Source organism: Onychostoma macrolepis, chromosome 10, assembly GCF_012432095.1.
Source record: "Onychostoma macrolepis isolate SWU-2019 chromosome 10, ASM1243209v1, whole genome shotgun sequence".
Lineage (NCBI taxonomy): Eukaryota > Metazoa > Chordata > Actinopteri > Cypriniformes > Cyprinidae > Onychostoma > Onychostoma macrolepis.
Window position 1 is genome coordinate 4,659,149 of NC_081164.1, and position 20,455 is coordinate 4,679,603.

The window sequence follows — 20,455 nt, forward strand, 5'->3', positions numbered from 1 at the left end:
TTAATTGTTTTTTTTTTTGGAAGACCGGGAAAAAGTGCACTGCAGTAGTCAAGTCTACTTGAGATGGAAGCATGAATTAATTTTTCTGCATCTTTCTGTTTAAAAAAAGGTCCTTAAATGTTCCTTAAATAAACAAAATGGTGATTATATCACCTTATTAATATGAGAATTAAAACTTAGATCTGAGAGTAGAATTACACCAAGACTTGTGACCTCTGAGCGAACCCAAGGAGTCAATTTAACCAAATTATTATACACCATTTCCCTTTTAGTCTTAGGGCCAACCAATCGAATATCAGTTTTATCCCCATTTAACTTAAAAAAAAAATGTTACTCATCCAATTATTCACTGTCATAAGGCAGGATGTGATGGAGTTAATAGCTACAGTGTCATTTGGCTCAACAGAAATGTATAGTTGTGTATCATCAGCATAACTGTGAAAACTTATATTGTTTTCTCTGATAATGTCACAAAGTGTCAACTTATATAATGAAAATAATAAAGGGCCAAGACAGCTTCCTTGTGGTACTCCATAATTTATGTTTCTCAGACACATAATTTCCAAGTTGAACATAGAATTTTTTCCCCTTAATATAAGTTTTAAACCAATTTAATACATTATCAGAAAGACCTACCAATTTTTCCAAACGATTTATTAAAATGTCATGGTCAGTTGTGTCAAACGCTGCACTCAAATCTAAAAGAACAAGAATTGAAACTTTATTCTCACCAGAATTAACTCTAAGATCACTCATTATTTTTCTAAGAGCAGTTTCAGTACTGTGGTACTTTCTATAGCCGGACTGAAACTCATCCATAATTCGATTTTTTTCTAGAACAGATTTTATTTGTGTTGCAACCACCTTTTCAAGTATTTTACTAATAAATGGGAGATTTGATATCGGTCTATAATTAGCCAGGACATTACTGTCCATATTAGGCTTTTTTAATACAGGTTTTACCACAGCAGTTTTAAAAACATCAGGGAAATAGCCAGTCTGTAAGGATGTATTTATGATTGTCAGAGAGTTACAGTCACCGCCGCCCACAGCAATCACCAGATCACAGTCACCTGAGTTCCACGGTGCAGTACCTCATAGGAGAAGACGGAATCCCGATGGACCAGGAGAAGGTAACCGCAGTCACCGAATGGCCAACCCCTCAATCTGTTAAGGAACTCCAGAGGTTTCTGGGATTTGCCAATTTCTATCGTCGGTTCATCAAGAATTTCAGTTTGCTCACAGCCCCACTCACCACCCTGCTCCGGGGAAAGCCCAAGTCCCTGTCCTTCGATTCCAGCGCCCACGAGGTGTTCCAGCGCCTCAAGACCGCATTCAGCACGGCCCCCATCCTTCGTCATCCAGACCCCAGGTGCCATTCGTGGTGGAAGTTGATGCCTCCACCGCCGAGGTCGGGGCCGTGCTGTCCCAGCAGTATGGTGAGCCTCCACGCCTCCAGCCTTGCGCTTATTACTCCAAGAAACTGACCCAAGCGGAGCAAAATTATGACATCGGCAACAGGGAGCTATTAGCCATCAAACTGACCCTGGAGGAGTGGCGGCATTGGCTGGAGGGAGCCAACCATCCCTTCACAGTTATCACAGATCATAAAAACCTCCAGTACCTCAGAGAAGCTAAGAGACTTAACCCCAGACAAGCCCGTTGGGCCCTGTTCTTCACCAGGTTTAATTTCACCATCACCTACCGTCCCAGAAATCGTAACTGCAAGGCGTACGCCTTATCCCGTCTCCACTCGCCTGACTCTCCCACAGACTCGGAACCAATTCTCCCTCCAGCCCTCATAGTCAACCCCATCATCTGGGACCTGGACAAGGACATCAGAGCCGCCACTCTCACAGAATCTGCTCCGCTGGTAGGTCCAGACTTACGTTCCATCCACCCTATGGCAATCCCTTCTGGGCTCAGTTCACTCGGTACCGGGCTCTGGACATCCAGGCAGCCAACGGACCCTCTCGCTCCTCCAAGCTCGGTACTGGTGGCCCAGTATGTCCCATGATGTCACCAGGTACGTCCGTAGCTGCTCAGTCTGTGCCACGTCTTCGACTCCCCGTCACTTACCCGTGGGCAAGCTTGTGCCTCTCCCCATTCCACGTAGACCCTGGTCACACACACAAATTTACATTTTACATTTAGTCATTTTGCAGACGCTTTTATCCAAAGCGACTTACAATTTGGGGAATACATAAAGCGATTCATCTTGAAGAGGCAATCCGACAAACGAAGTGCTTGTAACACCAAGTCTCAGGCATTGTTTAAATAAGTACAAGCTAGCAAGGGAAGGAATAAATAAGGAGAAAGTTTTTTTGTTTTTTTTTATGTGTAGGATGAAGTCAAGTAGTGTCGAAAGAGATGAGTTTTCAGCTGTTGCTTGAAGATTGACAGGGATCCAGCACTCCGAATATGGGTGGGAAGATCATTCCACCAGCCAGGAATGGTGACCGAGAATGTTCTGGATGTAGCGGGATGTAGTATTCTGTTCAAATATACTCAATATTTAATCCTGTTGTTATTACAATATCTAATGTGTTACCATGCTGATTAGTGGGTTCCTTAATGTGTTGGGTGAGTTCGAAACTATCCAAAAGAGTTAAGATCTTCCTAGCCTTGAAGTAGGGGTGGGCGATATGAGCTAAAATTCATAATCATGAAATTTTCCACTGTTCAGACGATATCGATATTATATATGAGAAAAAAAATTGGAATCACATTTTAGTAGACCTTAGTTAAATTACAGGCAAAATATGTGTTTTAACCTTATATACACTGTTAGACATTTCAAAGGGTTTTTACAGTAACTTGTTGCCAGTAAGTTACTGTAATTAAGATTTACAGTAGCAAACTGTATTTGATTTATCAGTATACTACTGTAATTCATTCATTTTAATATAGATTTCATTAGATTTTATAATTTTTATATAGAATTCATTTTATTTTTACTCTACATAAGTACTACTGGCATTCAATTAAAACAGACACAATAACTACAAAATATCAAATTCTTTATTTAAAACATTGCATGTATAACACTTAAAAATACAGTCTTCCCATGGTGGAACAGTGCATCTTCACCATTTCTCCTGTCTTAGGACGTTTTGCAGTGCATTATGCATTATGTTGCATTATGTGCAGAAACATAATGGGGGGAAAAAGACAAGCAGCCAGAGAATATATAGCCGTCTGCAAAACCCAGGTGCTGCTCCAAAACGTGGCCACCATCTTTGCTCACCCTCCACTTTGACAGAAATGTCTTCTCTGAAAAACAAGTAGAAGAAATAACACACTTTTGAAGGCAAACCTCATATAGAGTACACAAACCTCTCAAAACCATAGTTGTTCTCTTACCTTGAATTATCAGTCTCAGGGTGGCTGGCCTGCTCATGTCTTTCTTGATGCTTCATTGCAGTTGCCTTTAAAACACAAATACAAAAACAATGCAGTAAATCTTAAATTCCATTAAAAACTATAACAAACTAATTCTAAAACTAAAGAGGCAGTTAGCCATAAAACTAGTTTAACCTAGCTAACATATACGATTTTATTTTCTCAGGCTACTGGCCAACAATAACTACTAACACCTGCACTAAATTTCAAATTAGTTAACCTAATGTTAATATAAGATAAGCGTTGCTCGTTAAAAACAATTTTAATTCGGTAACTTAATTCAATAAGCTGACAAAAGTCGTTTGAAACGACAGCGCAGTTTACCATGGTAAAGTTCTGTAACCGCCATGTTGACGAGTAATGTTAGGTAAACTGGTGTGCAAAAATCTGACAGAAACACACAGACAAACGTACATATATTTTTACCTTGCTTGCTGGTCTTATTCTCTCGTAAAGTGCATCGACACACAGCGCAGATGTTCTCCGGAGCTCTCCCACTCTCGCGGGTTCATCCCCGGGAAAAACCTGTGGCGCCGCTGCTTCCGTGTCTTTCTCGGACGCGAGTGGCGCGGCGAGGCGCGACTCGATAAAAAACAATATAGAACCAATTATATATACTATCTACAGTGGATGTGGACAGTAATGTGATGCCCCGGTATATTTCTGATGTACAGATGTACTCCAAGCGCTCGCGCACAAACGGATTTTCCAATCATTAGAAGCGATGTAACACATCCAGTAGTCAGTCCCAAGCTGCTGCGGCGTTGTAGACATGGTGTAGGGCAAATTGTGTCAATCCAAATGTAAGAAATGAGGAAAATAAAACGACCTCAGTATAATGGCGCCAAAGAGACCGTTACAGTAGTATACAGCCATTTTTAAAAATACAGTAAGTCTCTGTATGTGGGGTCTGACGTCACAGAAAATTCCCATGATGCAAATGGTATTACAGTTATCTACTGTAAAGGTAATTTGCAGTATTACACTGGATATACAGTAAATAACTGTGGAAATTACAGAAATGTCTAACAGTGTAACTAGAAAAAAAAACATGATTTCAAGATCTAAGTCAAAAATAGAATGGTCTGACTTTAGATGTGTGAAGTTATCCTACATAAGACAGCTGCGCAAAAGAAAAACAGCAAATGGACTGAAAGAACATGCAAATTCACTCTCTGACAGCAGATGGCGCTTATGGCCTCAATTTAGAGTTACTTTGTTACCGCTGTAAATAAAGCTGCTCTGCGCTGCGCTTATTAACAAGGAGGAAAGAGAAAAAGAAATTGTCCTTCACTTCAGATACTCATTCATATTAATTCATTATTTATATTTTTCTTCCTATATTTCGAGCATTGTGAACAGTGATCTTGCGCTGCCTGCTACAGTATTTTCTTCTCTGTCCTGTGTTAACGCCCGTTTACAGACTTAGTAATATTACCACACAAATTACATTTTGGTAAATTATTGTAGTTTGTGTGCAGTTCAGAATAGCCGATCATGTGTTTGGAGCAAAAACTTTATGTCCGATCAAGCGGGGCATCTCTCTCTCTCTGATGACGCCGTAACGAGCGCGGGGAAAAAAATCTTTGTCTGTCCATCCAGTGAAATCCATGAATATGTAACGGTATTCACGGTATAGCAAAATCCATATCATGGCACAACGTAATACCGGTAGTCACGTTAATACCCAACCCAATACCGGTATAGCGCCCACCCCTACCTTGAAGTCACTTTATTAATATGAATATTCAATTCCCCTCTCAAAATAATTTGATCAAATCTAGTAATACAAAGTGAAATCAGTTCTGATAATTCCTGAAAATAATGTTGTTACATATTTTGGTGGCCTATATAGCAGTGGCGAGCGGTGACTTTTTGAACAGGGTATGCTGAGTGCTAAGATTAAGATTTAAGTCACATCTCAAATGACAAGGGATCAACTTATAATCATGTTTATATTCATTAGCCCGTGAACTCATTCTCTCAGACGGCCTGGGTATGCGGCGCATTCGCAGCTTATATGGACGGAACGCCACTGCTATAGTGTGATAACACACACTGGTAAATCACCTTTTAAGCTCAAAAGCTAGCTATTCGAAAGCTGCAAACTCACTTATATCAATGTCATTACACATAAACTGCGAAGAGAAAATGACTACTAATCCACCACCCTTTCTGTTTTGTCTGACCGACTGATAATAATTCAAATTCGGAGGACAAGCCTCATTCAGTGTTGTTACACCAGTAATATTATTAAGCTACGTTTCAACTAAAAGCATACAGTCTAAGTTATTTGTAGTTATCAAATCATTGATCAAAAAAGATTTATTATACAATATTCATGCTTGTTTCAGTCATAGCGACTTCAAAACAATAAGGGTGAAAAAAGATGGCTTAATACAAACATTTGAACACTTAACATTTTTACCATGTGTTCGACCATACTACCTGCTACTTAAAAGCACCGGTATATTTTCAGAGATGGTATGGGATTTATCTTATCTCTCATAAAATTGAATATTGTTGTCTATTACAATCTTGACTTCACTTACAGCTCAACCTGGCAAAGACTGAACTCCTTGTCTTCTCTGCCACTCCAACTCTACAGCATGACTTCACCGTCCGGTTAGGTTCATCAACAATTACCCCATCAAGTTAGGTCAGAAATCTTGGTGTAATCTTTGATGACCAGCTGACTTTCAAAGACCACATTGCAAAAACTGCTCGATCTTGCAGGTTTGCATTGCACAACATCAGAAAGATCAGGCCCTTCCTAACAGAGCATGCTGCACAACTTCTTGTCCAGGCCCTTGTCATTTCTAGGCTAGACTACTGCAATGCTCTTCTGGTTGAACTTCCATCATGCACAATCGAACCTTTACAAATGATTCAGAATGCAGCGGCACGAATGGTGTTCCACAAGCCCAAAAGAGCCCATGTTACACCTCTCTTCATCTCCCTGCACTGGCTGCCGATTACGGCTCGCATTACGTTCAAGACACTGTTGCTTGCATATACAGTATCTCACAGAAGTGAGTACACCCCTCACATTTTTGTAAATATTTTATTACATCTTTTCATGTGACAACACTGAAGAAATGACACTTTGCTACAATGTAAAGTAGTGAGTGTACAGCTTGTATAACAGTGTAAGTTTGCTGTCCCCTCAACATAACTCAACACACAGCCATTAATGTCTAAACCGCTGGCCACAAAAGTGAGTACACCCCTAAGTGAAAATGTCCAAATTGGTACCAATTAGCCATTTTCTCTCCCTGGTGTCATGTGACTCGTTAGTGTTACAACCCAGCCAACATTTCCATGTGGGCCCCATGTGGGTTTTTGGTGGGCTGTCACTTGGGCCCTGCATGGGCAACCCAAATGGGACCCATACAATTTTGTCCATCGGCTCCACATGGGCCCCATGTGTGTTAACCCATAGGGGCCCATGATGGGTCCATAGTGGGCTCCAAGTGGGGCCCATTTAGGTGTTCATTAGAGGGGCCTACATGGGTCCCAAATGAGTTCTAATAACTGGGGCCAAAGTGGGCCACATACAAAACCCTTATGGGGCCCAAATGGGTGATTACACTGGATCCACAAATGGCCCCGTTATGGGGTTTTTGTGGGCCCACAGTAGGGTTGGGTACCGAAACCCGGTACCAATATGGCACTGGTACCTATGTAACAGGTATGTACTAGAACCTAATCAAAACTCAGATTTCGGTACCTCATTTCGGTGCCATGCCTGAGCGATCGATTGAAATATTTGTCCTTTGTTTCTCCAAAACGAACATAAGAAGCATCATCACCGGCACCTCATGTGAAAAATAATTTCCCCACTGAGAAAATGCACGTGAACTCAAGTGGGAAAGCTCTAATAATACGCGTCCAACAAATCTTTGTAGTAACGCGAGCGTGCTGTTTTCACATTCCGACTTAAAAGCACAACTCGGGAAATGAGAGCATCTGAGGAGCGCATGAATGCAGAAATTATACTTTCTCTGACGGCAGCAAGTAGCCTTGTAAAATATGTTCCATAGGCTACTAATACATCGATTGGCAATGGATTATAAATATACTTAATTATTATAAAAATCACCAACTCCCTCCTCTGAAGTGTCAACCTCCACCACAAACTGACATGATGGATCAGGGGCGACGAGAATGGGCGCTGAAACAAAGCAGCCCTTTAGTTTGGTGAATGCATCATCAGCTGCGTTAGACCACCTGAACGCAGTCTTGGTGGAGGTTAAGGCAGTCAGAGGAGAAGCTAGCTGGCTGAAATTGCGAATAAAACGCAGTAAAAATTGGCAAAGCCCAGAAACCTCAGCAGGGCCTTACGAGAATCTGGGATTGGCCAATCCACCACAGCCTTAACTTTGTCGGGATCCATGCACACTCCCTCGGCCGACACGATGTACCCTAAAAAGGGGACTGACTGTGCATGGAAAACGCATTTCTCTGGCTTGACATAAAGCCCATTCTCTACGCGGGAGCGTTCGAAAGACCGAACGGAAGAACAAGATATTCAAAGTGCCCCCTGGGGGTATTAAAAGTGGTCTTCCATTCATCCCCCTCTCTCATGCGGACCAAATGGTAAGCGTTACGGAGATCCAATTTCGTGAAAAACAACGCACCCTGCAGACGCTCGAAGGATAAGTATTCTTCACTGTGATGCTGTTCAGCCCCCGATAGTCGATGCAAGGATGCAAGGAACCGTCTTTCTTTTCCATGAAAAAGAACCCTGCACCCGCCGGTGACGAAGAGGGGAGGATGATCTTGGCCGCTAGAGAATCAGAAATATATTTCTCCATGGCCTCCCTCTCCGGAGCGGAAGGTGAGTATAATCTGCCCTTAGGCGGAGACGTACCTGGCAATAAGTCTATAGCACAGTCATAGGGACGATGCGGAGGAAGAGAAGCAGCTCGAGACTTACTAAACACTCCATTCAGGTCGAGATACTCACTGGGCACGTTAGACAGGTCCCCATGCTCAGAACAAGAGACAGAAGGACAAGCAGACAACAGACAAGAAGCATGACACTTATCACTCCAGGCCAGGACATAATTGAGAACCCAGTTAATGTGAGGTTTGTGTAAAGTCAACCAGGGATGACCGAGGACTACGGGGACAGAAGGAGAATTAGTTAGAAAAAAATGAATGTCTTCCGTGTGATTGCTCAAGGTGACCAGTCTTATCAAGCCTGTGGTGTAAGTAACAGGAGACAATGATTGACCGCTGAGGGCAACAACAGAAATGGGATTCTTAAGGACAAATACAGGAATTTTAAGCTTACGGGCCAGAGTAAAATCCAAAAAATTACCCTCGGCTCCCGAGTCAATGAGAGCCTGACAGCTGTAATTGTCCGAGTCCCACTGAATCTTGATCGGGAGATGGGTGACCATGTGGGAGGTCTTTTCCGTAGCGAACCCGCCCACCAGTAACCTCCTGTTTACCGGCGGGCTCCGGCTTTTACTGGGCACTGTGCCACCATATGGCCAGCCTCCCCGCAGTATAAGCATAATCTGTGGCTACGGTGTCTCTCCCTCTCATCTGGAGAGAGACGGGACCGTCCCACTTGCATGGGCTCAGAATCCGAGACTTCGTCCAGTGCCTCATATGGGTTGTATGAAGAGCGGTCTAGACGATCAGTAGTCGAGAGAAGAGGTCTGTGTTGACTTCGCCGCCACAACCTGGCGTCCATCCGAATAGCCAAGTCAATAAGCCCATCCAAAGAGGTGGGTAAATCCAGGGCATAGATCTCGTTTAGGATATGCAGAGCCAGTCAAAAACATATCCCATTGAGCCTCGGCGTTCCAGCTGCATTCTGCTGCCAAGGTACGAAACTCAATAGAATAGTCTGTAACTGTTCGGTGAGTCTGGCGTAACTCCGCCAAGATCCGTGCCGCCTCACTTCCAGATGCTGCTCGATTGAAAACCTTTCTCAGTTCACTCGAGAACGCCTGGAACGAGGAAACACACTGGTGCTTATTGTCCCAGACCGTGGTGCCCCAGAGAGTGGTCTGTCCAGAAAGCGATGTGATAGCGCTATCTTAGATTCCTCTGTGGGAAATGATGATGGCTGAAGAGAAAAGTATAAAGAGCATTTAGTCAAACAAGGACGGCACAAGTGAGGCTCACCGGAGTAGACAGTGGGAGGCGGCAACCGAGGTTCAGCAGAATGGATGGTACTAGATGCATCTGGAAGTGCTGGTGGATTGTGCACAACGGGCTGTTGTGTGGACTCCACCTTAAAACGTTGAAACTGGGAGGTTAATTCAGAAACCTGCGAGACTAATGCCTGAACGGCGAGGCCAGTGCTCAGCATCTGTTGCTCCTGTTGAGTCATTCTTGCGTTATTGTTCTCGAAGAAGCTAAGAGCTCAGTGGCACTTGCTGGATCCATCTTCTGGTCAGTTCGTTCTGTCACGTAAGCAAAGACTCAGATCCAATTGCGAGTGAAGAAAACAGTTTATTGGCTTCACAGAATGCAGAAACCACAGCAGTTTCCAATAATCCCAGAGTGACGTCCTAGCTCGTAGAGATATAGCACCCAGATATAGACAGCAAAATAGGGTGCAGATGAAGCCCCTGATTAGGAAGCGGGGTTGCCAGCAGCGGCAGCAGCACGCAAAACACAACACCCACCCAGGAATGAGCGCACGGACCCACGAACCGTGACAAACACATAGTTCTCAATGACAAGAGGAGAGAGTTCCAAAGCCTTGGAGCTACAACACAGAAAGCACGGTCACCCCTTGTCTTAAGACATGTTCTGGGAATAGTTAAAAGGTCTAGGTCAGAAGACCTCAAAGACCAGCCAGGAGAGTGTGCATGTAATAGATCATGGATATAAGAGGGTGCCTGATCATGCAGGGCTCTGTAAGTAATGACCAAAAATTTTAAAATGCACTCTAAAACCAATGGGAAGCCAATGAAGGGCCTTAAGCACAGGGGTAATGTGCAACCTCCTTGTGGTCCCAGTCAGAAGCCTTGTAGCCGCGTTCTGTACAACTTGTAATCGTATATCCCTTCAGTCAAATTTTGCACTGTAAACATTCATGGCAACTTTTAATTTATCCATTCTGGCAAGTAATCACGGTACCACCTAATGTGAATTATATAAATAATTTTAATAGGACAGCCATTCAAAACATATAAACAGACAGGGGGAAAAAATGGATATGGTCAAAAGATCAGATCAGCAGATAAGGTGACAGAAACAAGTAAGAGCCGTTGCCACGACCCTGCCCCTGACATCATATCAGTTGCCACAACAGACGCAACCAAAACAAAAAACATCCAAAAATTACAATCCCCAGTATTCTGTTGAGTTACAGTTATAGCAGTCAATAAGTCATTTGCAACATTAGCAAATGAGACATGACAACTAGGTAGACCTTCCCGTTCCCAAGCTTCAGACAGATGACTCGCCGACTGGCCAAAGGATGCAGCCCAGAAATGTCCTAAACAAAGCAATAGAAGAATAAAATAAGAAAATACAGGCATTGGACAGTGTCTCTGTAGATATAAACTTACAGTCCATCACAACATAAGTAATGACTGAGATGGATTATTTATTGTATGAGTCAACATTTGATGGTGGAGAGACTTTTGGAGGACCCAAATGTCACAACACGTTAAAGAGCCACAAAACAGTATTTATTTGAATTTCTTTAAAAATGACAACATTTGAAAGCTGAGACTGTTTCATACAAGAAGTAACCTGCTCTGTCTTTTCTGTTGGTGCGTTGTCAGTGTCCTCTTTGCTCCGCAATGTTTTTGTGACTGTGAGAACATGATGTGTAGAGTGAGAGCAGCATGGCTTGTCGGACAGTAAGGGCGGGATTTTGTTAAGGGTCAATTACCGCACTGAAATGAAAAGCACACTCTTTGTTTCTCCATTTAAATTCATGTTTACCCAGCCCTTTGTGTGTATTTGGTAATAGACCTGACAGCTGATTATTAAACTTTGTTGAGTGGTTTCCTAGATGTAAGTTAAGATTTTGTAAGATAACATAAGAATCCTAAATGAAGTTAAGATTTGCTTCAGGGGTTTATTACAGAAACTTCCTGTCTTAGGTCTTAACTTAAGATTTGATCATTTAATTTATATTTGTTCACAAATTCTTATTAAAGAAGCAAATCTTAATTTCATTTTGAATTCTTATTTTATCTTACAAAATATTATCTTATGTCTGGTTAGGAAACTTTAAACCGCTCCATAAAGTTTGATAAACAACTGTCAAGTCTGTTACCTAGCAACCAACTAAGATCAATTGGCTGCTAAGGTAAACATGAAATCAAAATGGAGAAACAGCGGTGTGGTTTAACTTGCAGAAACCAAAATTTTACAGAAACTGACCGTACTGACCTCCGTTCAAGGTCCCGCTGGGCTCGCAAGGTGCGGTTGCCATCCCTGTCCCTGGTGTTGGCGAACCATTTGCTAAGGGCTGTCTTAACTTCTTTTTTGCTAACATTTTTTAGCAGAGGGTTTTGCTTCAGGCTACCTGTGAAACAAAACAATCAATTTTAAGTAGAGGATGATACTGCATTCACCAGAGCATGGCCCATAATCAATAGGCATGCACCAAAATTTCGCACGGCGAAAATTATCGGCTGAAAAAGGCATTTTCAGTTTTAGGCTGATATATAATAACGGAAAATATGAGCCGAAAATATATGGCGCGCTGCACTGCCTAGCAGTATTCAGTGCACAGGTTTCACTCTCCCTCTAGAAATCGTCACGTGTGACACTCCGCTCAATATTTCACTCTATGAATGAGGATGTGAACGATTTTTACTATTGGTATCTCGTAATCAGTGTTGGGCACGTTACTTTAAAAAAGTAATTAATTATAGTTACTAGTTACTTCTCACAAATAGTAACTGAGTTAGTAACTGAGTTACATCATTATAAAAGTAACTAATTACCAGGGAAAGTAACTATTGCGTTACTTTTTAAAAAATGTTCAAATGTCAAATAACTTTGGATGCCCCCAATATTAAATATGTTAAATTAATGAAATGGACACTAAAAAGAATAAATTATTATTATAAAACATTGTACATTAATCTACACTATTTATCTACTGACACTTAGTATCAGTCAGTCAAGCATTATAATATAATATTATGATAATTTAATATTATATGATGATAGAACTTTAGTAATTAGAATAACCAAGTATGAATGCATATTTGTCATCAATATAAAACGCACTAAGGATTAATGAGCTGCTGGGTTCATGAATATTAATCACGTTGTCTGCGTTCGCTCGAATTGATTTGCTGAAATCAAAACAAGGACGATAATAGGTGAGAGCCAGCCAATGAGATTGTCGTTTGCGCATTAGTTCCGCCCACTACTAGAGAAACCGGCAGTTCTTAAAAGCTGAAGAATTTCAAAGGAACTCCGTTATTTTGACAGGAAAATACAACAAAGAATATTGTTTACATGTAGCGCGTCAATTCTGGATGTTATGAAAGACTCTTGCTCTGTATCTTTCTTTGCGTAGTGTATGTGAGAGAAAGCGACGGCGAGTCGTGCGCTTCACACTAGAGTTTATGGTACGTCAAATACAGCTACACTGCGCATCCATTCAGATGAACTGAAAAATTTAATTCTAATAATATAATATAGTAACGCCACATTTTATTGTCAGTAACGGTAACGGCGTTGTAACGGGGGAAACAGTAATTCATTTGATTACTCCTTACTGAAAAAAATAATGCCGTTAGTAACGCCGTTTATTTATAACGCCATTATTCCCATCACTGCTCGTAATTACGGATATTAAGATATGGCGTGAACGCACCTTAATCTATCTTTCCAGTGTTGATGCCGCGCTCTCCTGTTGCTATCTCTGATATTGAAATAGCTGATAATGAATAAAATGAAGTGCATATTGCTTTCATTGACGTGAACTCCGTTAAATTTGCATATAGCGCGGGAACTGAAGAACGGATTTATATCCGTTTTGGGAAGACACATTTATGTGGCCAAGTATAAATGGAAACGTTTTAACAAATCAGATAGATATCCGATCAGCGTAAACGCATGAAATGACCAAGTGTAAACAGGCCCACAGATTTTTCACTTCTGCTTGATAGATTGGCTGAGCACAATTTAATATGTTCGGTGAATGTATATTTTTAAATTTAATTTAAGACCTTCAGCTAAAATTCGTACAATGCATTTTTTGTTTGGGGAGAATTATCGGGAAGCAATTTGTTGAGTCAATATTTATTTGTCAGTTCCCACAATTTTTCAAAATGTAATTTTTTTACAGTGTCCCAGAGACCAGATTTTGTAACATAATCGTGTCATTTTTTTTCGTGTCACATGATAACATGTTTTAATAATATTTTTACGCTAGTTATGTATAGTATTTGGGGATTAATGGTATTTTTAATTTGGCTTGGCTAATTTAGTAATGTTAGTATTATTAAAATAGCAACATTTTATGTAAGAAAAATCATTTAATTGATGTATGTTTCTTATTTTAATTCGTGGTGATGACGTTAGAAAGGGCTATAGTAGAACATTGCTGCCATCTTCTGGAAATCGAACACTTCAAATATATTTTGAAGATTAAACAGTGTATGCTAGAGAAGTGTTCAAATGAATACAGTTTTGTGCAGGAATACCAGATTTAGTTATTCTTCCTGTTTGTGTTTAATTCATAATGTGACTTAGGCAGCATCTATATTTTTATAGTTTCACTGGAAACAATTTAAAATAAGGTTAATTTTCCATAACTAACATTAACAGTGTGTTAAATGTATTGTTTCTGTGTGAATGTTTGAACTAGGGTTGCCAACCCGGGACGTCCCGTACTGGGCTTAATTTATGTGTCCCGTTTCTGCTAACCACTGACTGATACAACAGCAGGAGTGCTGATCACTTGAGAATGATCACCGATACCTGTCAGCATCCAGTCACAGCCCCCCTCACGCAGTATTAGTTAATTAAATCAGAAATCCTGAACATAACTGTTCGAGGAAGGCTGCGCAATTCTCTGCCGGCTCGTCGCTCCCGCCTCACAGCAAGCGCAGCTCGCGCTAACGCCAATTCCGTCCGTGTTTTGACTTCAGTAAATCAGTGGTGAATACAAACAACGCGATTATTTTTCATGAGTCCAACATCCAGCCGCGCAAGAGACGTGATCAGTAAGGGAAGTCGTCTTTCAATGTTGTTAAATAGAGAGAAACATTTTACATTTTTCTTGAAAAACAAAATGACCAATAAAAAAGTGTCAAGCACCAAAAGCAGCCCATATTAAATCTGTAAGTGGTCTTTAATTGAAAAGTACGCATATTCATAGCCTGTGTGTGTGTTTGTGTGTATAGCCTATATACACCCCACACACACACACACACACACACAAAATAAATAAATAAATAATACCCAAAGGGCAGAACAGTCTACATGTTGTCTTTTTATTTTTATTTATTTATTTATTTATTCATTTAGCCTACTTACAGGTCAATACAAAGGAAACATGAAAATAACCAATAGGAAAATAATGCAGCGGACTGACAAGAGCTATTAGATACGTAACTCTTCTGAAAATAGAAAATGAATGTAAATTTACAGCCCATTCAGTCAAAATGACGGATAAGGATTATTAATAAATTGTAGCGCAATCTTGAAATGATTTGTTGCAGTGTTTTTTGAGTGAAACTTCCCCAAACAGCAGTGCGCATGACGTCATGATTGAGCAGGTCTCGCGCAGCTGGATCTTATAAAGGAGTGTGATTGGTCCGCAGACGCGCGTGGCTCAAACAGGTGCGTGAGTGTGATGGACCTGCGGCACTTAATCTGCTGCTCGGCGGTGTTTGCCTTGCTCTCAGGTAATTCTCTTTTAGAAACTTTTATTGGAGCAGTCGGGCAGTAATTTGTATGCTCCTTGAAGGTCCTTCCGATTCTTAAAAAAATAATCGTAATAGTACTAATAAATAAAGGAAAAACGGGGCTAGTTGTCTCAAAGCTACATCTCAGTTTTGAGCAAAATTTCCAGTTTCACAAATATGTGTGCTTCTGTTGATTGGTCGTGTTGGTTTGAAGAACCCTCTTAAACTCTTTTATGAATTCTGCCCTTTAAGCGGAAATTCTAATATCACATTTTTTGGTATGGCATATCAAATCAATTAAACGCATCATAAAACCATGTGGGCTATACACTATCGTTCAGAAGTTGATGAGGACATGTTTCAGTAGCAACAATGACGCTTCGATACATTTGTGGAAATTAGTGTCAATAATTATGAGTCTTTCAGAAACTTGATCCAATGATATATCCGTTTTATTCAGGATTAAATCATCAAAAGTAATTTCTATATATATATTTTAAAGCTGTTCTTTTGAACATTCTACTTATCAAAGAAAACTGAAAAAATCATGGTTTCCACAAAATATTAATCGGCACAACACTGATAATAATCAGAAATGTTTCTTGAGCAGCAAAACAGCATATTTAATGAATTCTGAAGAATCACGTGACACTGAAGACTGGAGTAATGGTGAAAATGTAGCTTTACATCACAGGAATAAATGACATTTTAACATTTACAGAAAATGGTTATTTTCAACAGCAGTAATATTTCACAATATTACTGTTTTTACTGCATTTTAAAATTGTTACATGTTTTAACTTCATATGATTTATTAACTACAATTTTTATTGGATACATTTTGTATGTTCATTTATTTGTTTTTGCTGAATTGTTTTGTAATTGCTTTACTGCTTAACTTTGTACAAGGTCAAGTCACCTTTATTTGTATAGCGCTTTTAACAATATAGATTGTGTTAAAGCACTTAACCGTATCAAATTGGAGGATAGAGTGTCAGTAATGTATAATGACTCAATTTTCAGTTAAATGCATTTCATTATTGAATTCAGAGTTGTCATTGTCTAGCACAGTTTAGTTTAAATAATATCTGTGCAATCAAATTGATGATAATCGCTAGAAATTAAGTGTTTAAGGTCAACATGTTCAGTTTTCATACATTCATAGAGACCTTTCAATGCCTTGGAAATGGCTCATCTATCATGACTGTTGTCACTCAATACAGAATTGGCAATGAATCATTAAATATCATAGATCATGTATGTCTTTCAAAATGGCAGAAAGAAAACTATAGCCTACAGTCATCCACAAATAATTAAAATTTGTGAAACAAATGCTTTTATATCCTGTTATTTCACTTATTTCTCCACTTTTTCATTTGACCTACAAAACGTATCCAGATTGTATAAAGTATTGAGTCGTTTCAGGTGTTCACGGAGGCTGCAGCAGAAATCAGTGGCAGTGTGATGATGGAGTGTGTGTCACACACAGATGGCGCTGTGACGGTGTCAGTGACTGCCAGGATGGATCTGATGAGATGGACTGCGGTATGTATCAGACACCACCTGCTCCTGAAAAGTTGTCTGTCTTTATGCTGACTTGCTGAATTGATCAGATTGCATCTGGTTGTTTCTATGGAAGTAGAACACGAATAAACAAGCATATTTCTATGCCATTAGTATGTCAGCCTGGAGAGTTGGAGTGTGCGGATGGCTCCGGGTGTGTGATTGGGTCGGGCGTTTGTAACGGCCGGCCCCAGTGTCCCGACACTTCAGATGAGTGGGACTGCAGCAGGCGTTTAGGGTGTCTGTCAGGTGACTGGAAGTGCAAGAACAGCATTTGCATCCCACAAGAGCTTCTCTGCAATGATGTCAACGACTGCGGTGACAACTCTGATGAAGAAACCTGTGGTGAGATGCTCTAACCCTCATTAAACAACGGATGTCTGTCAGTGCATTAGATCAACCTGTGACTTTTTGTAGGACCAGTTGTTTAAAATAAATGCAAGAAGAGGCACAACCTCAAATTATCTGGGCCCTACCAAAAGGGAAATGGGGCCACCTGTTCATAAATGCAAAATAGGAAAGATTCAGATAAATGTATTACAATTTCACATTGTTCCACATTGCATTATGATTGTGCATGTAAATACTTTTATTGTCCTGGTTCCATGTATAGCAAACTCTAGGAAGTCTACTAGTTGATACTAAAAAAACTACTATACTATAAATTATATAAATGACCAAAAAATAAATAAAACTCACCTGTCACACTCACAAAACATGTTTTGATTTACACAAAACATTCATTAACACCCTGTATGCACAGTATTTCTGTTGATATTTAGAATATCATAGACTTTTTATTGATTGTCTAAGGGTCATGTTATATTTGATCATGTTTTATTAGGTTCCTGTGGGAAGATGAACATCCGCTGTCCTGATGGCACATGTCTAACCCCGAGACAGAGGTGTGATGGAGTTGCTCAGTGCTCCGATAAGAGAGATGAGCCTCTTACATGTGGTACATAAAGACCCTCATTTTTATTATTTTATTTTTATTTATTTTTTGCTGTAATTTGCTTTGAAGTGCGTTTGACTGATCATGTAGCATATCTCAGACAACAGGCTAGCTTGATTTATTTATGTTTCATCTTTGTGACCAGGTAAAAGTTGTCATAATGGGAATGGTGGCTGTAGTCATACTTGCATTGACCAGCTTTGGGGAGCTTTGTGCACTTGTCCCACTGGAATGAGACTTTCTGCAAATGGACTTGATTGTGAAGGTACGGTAGCTGCACTTTTGCCTCAAAGCAGACTATTTTTGGACCTGTGCACTACCTTACTAGTCATATCACTTCTGCAATATGCAGCATATACTGTTCTCTAGATGTGCACAATACTGGGTAATACCGTATCCCTCAACTGAATGTGTTTTTGACATCTTTCTTGACATTTGATTGAGCCAGAGCTCAAGACAGTTTATATATAACTTGATCAAAAAATGAAACGACCATACTTGTTTCTAAAGTAGACAAAACCTGCACCAACTTGATATGAAACTATGAATTTTCCAGAAAATATGTTCACTTTGGCATTTGTACAACAAAATAAAAGGCAGTTTAATTTGGAGAATTATAACAACACATTTGATGTTTTTTGAAAATGTAAAAACCCCAAATGCTGTACAATACAGTATTGAATATGCATCATCGTATTTGGCATATTGCTACAATAATAATAATAATAATAATAATTACTATTTTAAGTGTATAATTTTAATGTCAAGGAAAGAGACCGTATATAATGTGTAGTCTATATACTATTAGTTCCAAATACTTAGTATTAACAAATGTTCGTTTTCCACTTGATATCAATAGTAATCCAAATATAGTGCAGTTTTTTCAGTTTGACTTTAGTATTGTTGCTCCTTTTATTCTAGATGTCAATGAGTGTGCCCAGTCTTTAGGACCTTGCATGCACTTGTGCACAAATACACCTGGGTCTTTTCGGTGTCTGTGCCAGAATGGTTTCAAACCTCTCGGCAACGGCTCTTGTGAAGCTCAAGGTAACTTATGGCATGTATTCTCAGATTTTACTATTAATATCAAGTATACACAACCAGTAACATCAAACTGTTTTTACAAGGAGCCGTGACAAAGATATTGACCACCAGGAAGGGGCTGATTGGGTTTGTGAATGTGAAAACCAGAGTCTATGAGCCGCTCTTTGCAAGTGAGAGCGACCCTATAACAATGACCTACGATATCCAAAGAAACTTCATCTACTGGGCTGATAAAGATGGGAATATCTACAAGGCTTTGAACCGGAAGAGCACGATTCTTTATTCAGGTCAGTTGAGTGCTATATCCATGCAAAACTGCCTAAATACTGTATGTTGGCCTACACCAAAACCATATGCACTTTTATTTCTCCACTTATTAGGGCAGTCTGGTTTGCACAGTCTAGCCATCGACTGGCTTACTGGACAACTGTACTGGACGAGCATTACCCAGAAAGCAATCTACACCGGTGCAGCTGATGGTAGTGCTGTAGGCATGGTCCTGTCCAAAGAAATGGACCCGATAGATATGGTCCTCAGCCCAACTGAGAGGTACAAACTGCTTTTTACTGTATTAGCACAGGTTTGAGGAGCACAGTTATATCTGTTTTTTTTTTCCCCCCCTGTAGTTTCATATTTTGGATTAATAAAGGAACGAATGATGAGCTAACCATTGAGAGGGTGGAAATGGATGGTTTGAATCGGATAACACTGGTTTTCATTACTGCACAGCTACCGAGAAGTCTTGCATTGGATGTGGCAGCACGCCGACTGTATTGGATCAGTGTTTACAAAGCGGTGTGTTGCGTTTGGTCAAAAACCTGAATTGTATTGTCAAATTTATTGATTGTGTGTTTATATTGAGTTCTTTAAATTGATATTCCAGTCAATTGAGAGCATCAGGACAGACGGCACTGGACGGCATACCTTCTGGGATTTCTTTCAAGGACGTCCTGCTCAGACCCTGGCCGTGTTTAATGGCTGGTTTTACTTGGCTGATGAGAAGAAACTCTGGCAGGCTCGTCAAAATATGCCTTCTGACAAACAAAATGGCTTCATCTTAAAAGCATCGCTTCCTGTTTTGAACATCTACCATGTGCTTCAGCAACCGCAAGGTGAATTAATTTTTGTAAATTTTATCATAGTGGCTACACCACATCACAAGCGCCAAGCTTTATTGTGTTTCTGTGATGTAGGTTTTGCTCCATGTAAAGACTCGGGCTGCCAGCTGTGTTTGCCCTCCAAGAAAAGTGCTGCTGGATTCACCTGTCTTTGTCCTGAGGGAGCGTTGCCCATGTCTTGGGGGTCTTGTGAAAGTGTGTTTAGCATCCAATATTTAGCATTTTAGTTAAAAATTAGTTGCCTCTTGATATTCATCTCTTCTCATTGTCAGATTTTAAGGTCGCCTATGCAACAGCCACAGCCATATACAGTTTGGAGTTTGCAGGAAAGACTCCTGTGAAAACAGAACTCTTTACTTCAGATGAAGACATCCAGTCCTTTGACATGTACTGGCGGAGAGGATGTGTGGTCTGGTCTAATGGGACGGGTCATGTGAAAACTAACATACAGTCTCAGGACTTGTCTGAGTACATCCTGACTTTAAAACCTGGTATGTTGTTATTTCAACTAAAGC

General features: G+C 40.3%; 1 protein-coding gene and 2 long non-coding RNA genes across 3 annotated transcripts in view; 1 reads left to right on the forward strand and 2 right to left on the reverse strand.

Moving 5' to 3' along the window:
* Window positions 1–3,055: 3,055 nt before the first annotated feature.
* LOC131547704 (uncharacterized) lies at window positions 3,056–4,265 on the reverse strand. The gene is made up of 3 exons (XR_009272988.1): window positions 3,829–4,265; window positions 3,364–3,428; window positions 3,056–3,273 (listed from the first exon to the last, which is right to left on the reverse strand). It is a non-coding gene; the product is annotated as an uncharacterized LOC131547704 (long non-coding RNA).
* A 6,864-nt stretch (window positions 4,266–11,129) lies between these two features.
* LOC131547723 (uncharacterized) lies at window positions 11,130–13,355 on the reverse strand. Its single transcript, XR_009272991.1, has 3 exons — window positions 13,223–13,355; window positions 11,779–11,914; window positions 11,130–11,192 (listed from the first exon to the last, which is right to left on the reverse strand). It is a non-coding gene; the product is annotated as an uncharacterized LOC131547723 (long non-coding RNA).
* Window positions 13,356–15,127: 1,772 nt separating this feature from the next.
* The window catches only part of si:dkey-88l16.3 (low-density lipoprotein receptor-related protein 2), a 35,876-nt gene continuing 30,548 nt past the window's right edge, over window positions 15,128–20,455 (forward strand). The window contains exons 1-12 of the mRNA XM_058790209.1: window positions 15,128–15,260; window positions 16,686–16,805; window positions 16,938–17,168; window positions 17,668–17,781; window positions 17,924–18,043; window positions 18,700–18,825; window positions 18,906–19,109; window positions 19,203–19,371; window positions 19,449–19,617; window positions 19,706–19,934; window positions 20,016–20,135; window positions 20,213–20,431. Coding sequence (XP_058646192.1) covers window positions 15,209–15,260; window positions 16,686–16,805; window positions 16,938–17,168; window positions 17,668–17,781; window positions 17,924–18,043; window positions 18,700–18,825; window positions 18,906–19,109; window positions 19,203–19,371; window positions 19,449–19,617; window positions 19,706–19,934; window positions 20,016–20,135; window positions 20,213–20,431 — 1,873 coding nt within the window. The 5' untranslated portion in view covers window positions 15,128–15,208. The remainder of the gene's footprint in view (window positions 15,261–16,685; window positions 16,806–16,937; window positions 17,169–17,667; window positions 17,782–17,923; window positions 18,044–18,699; window positions 18,826–18,905; window positions 19,110–19,202; window positions 19,372–19,448; window positions 19,618–19,705; window positions 19,935–20,015; window positions 20,136–20,212; window positions 20,432–20,455) is intronic.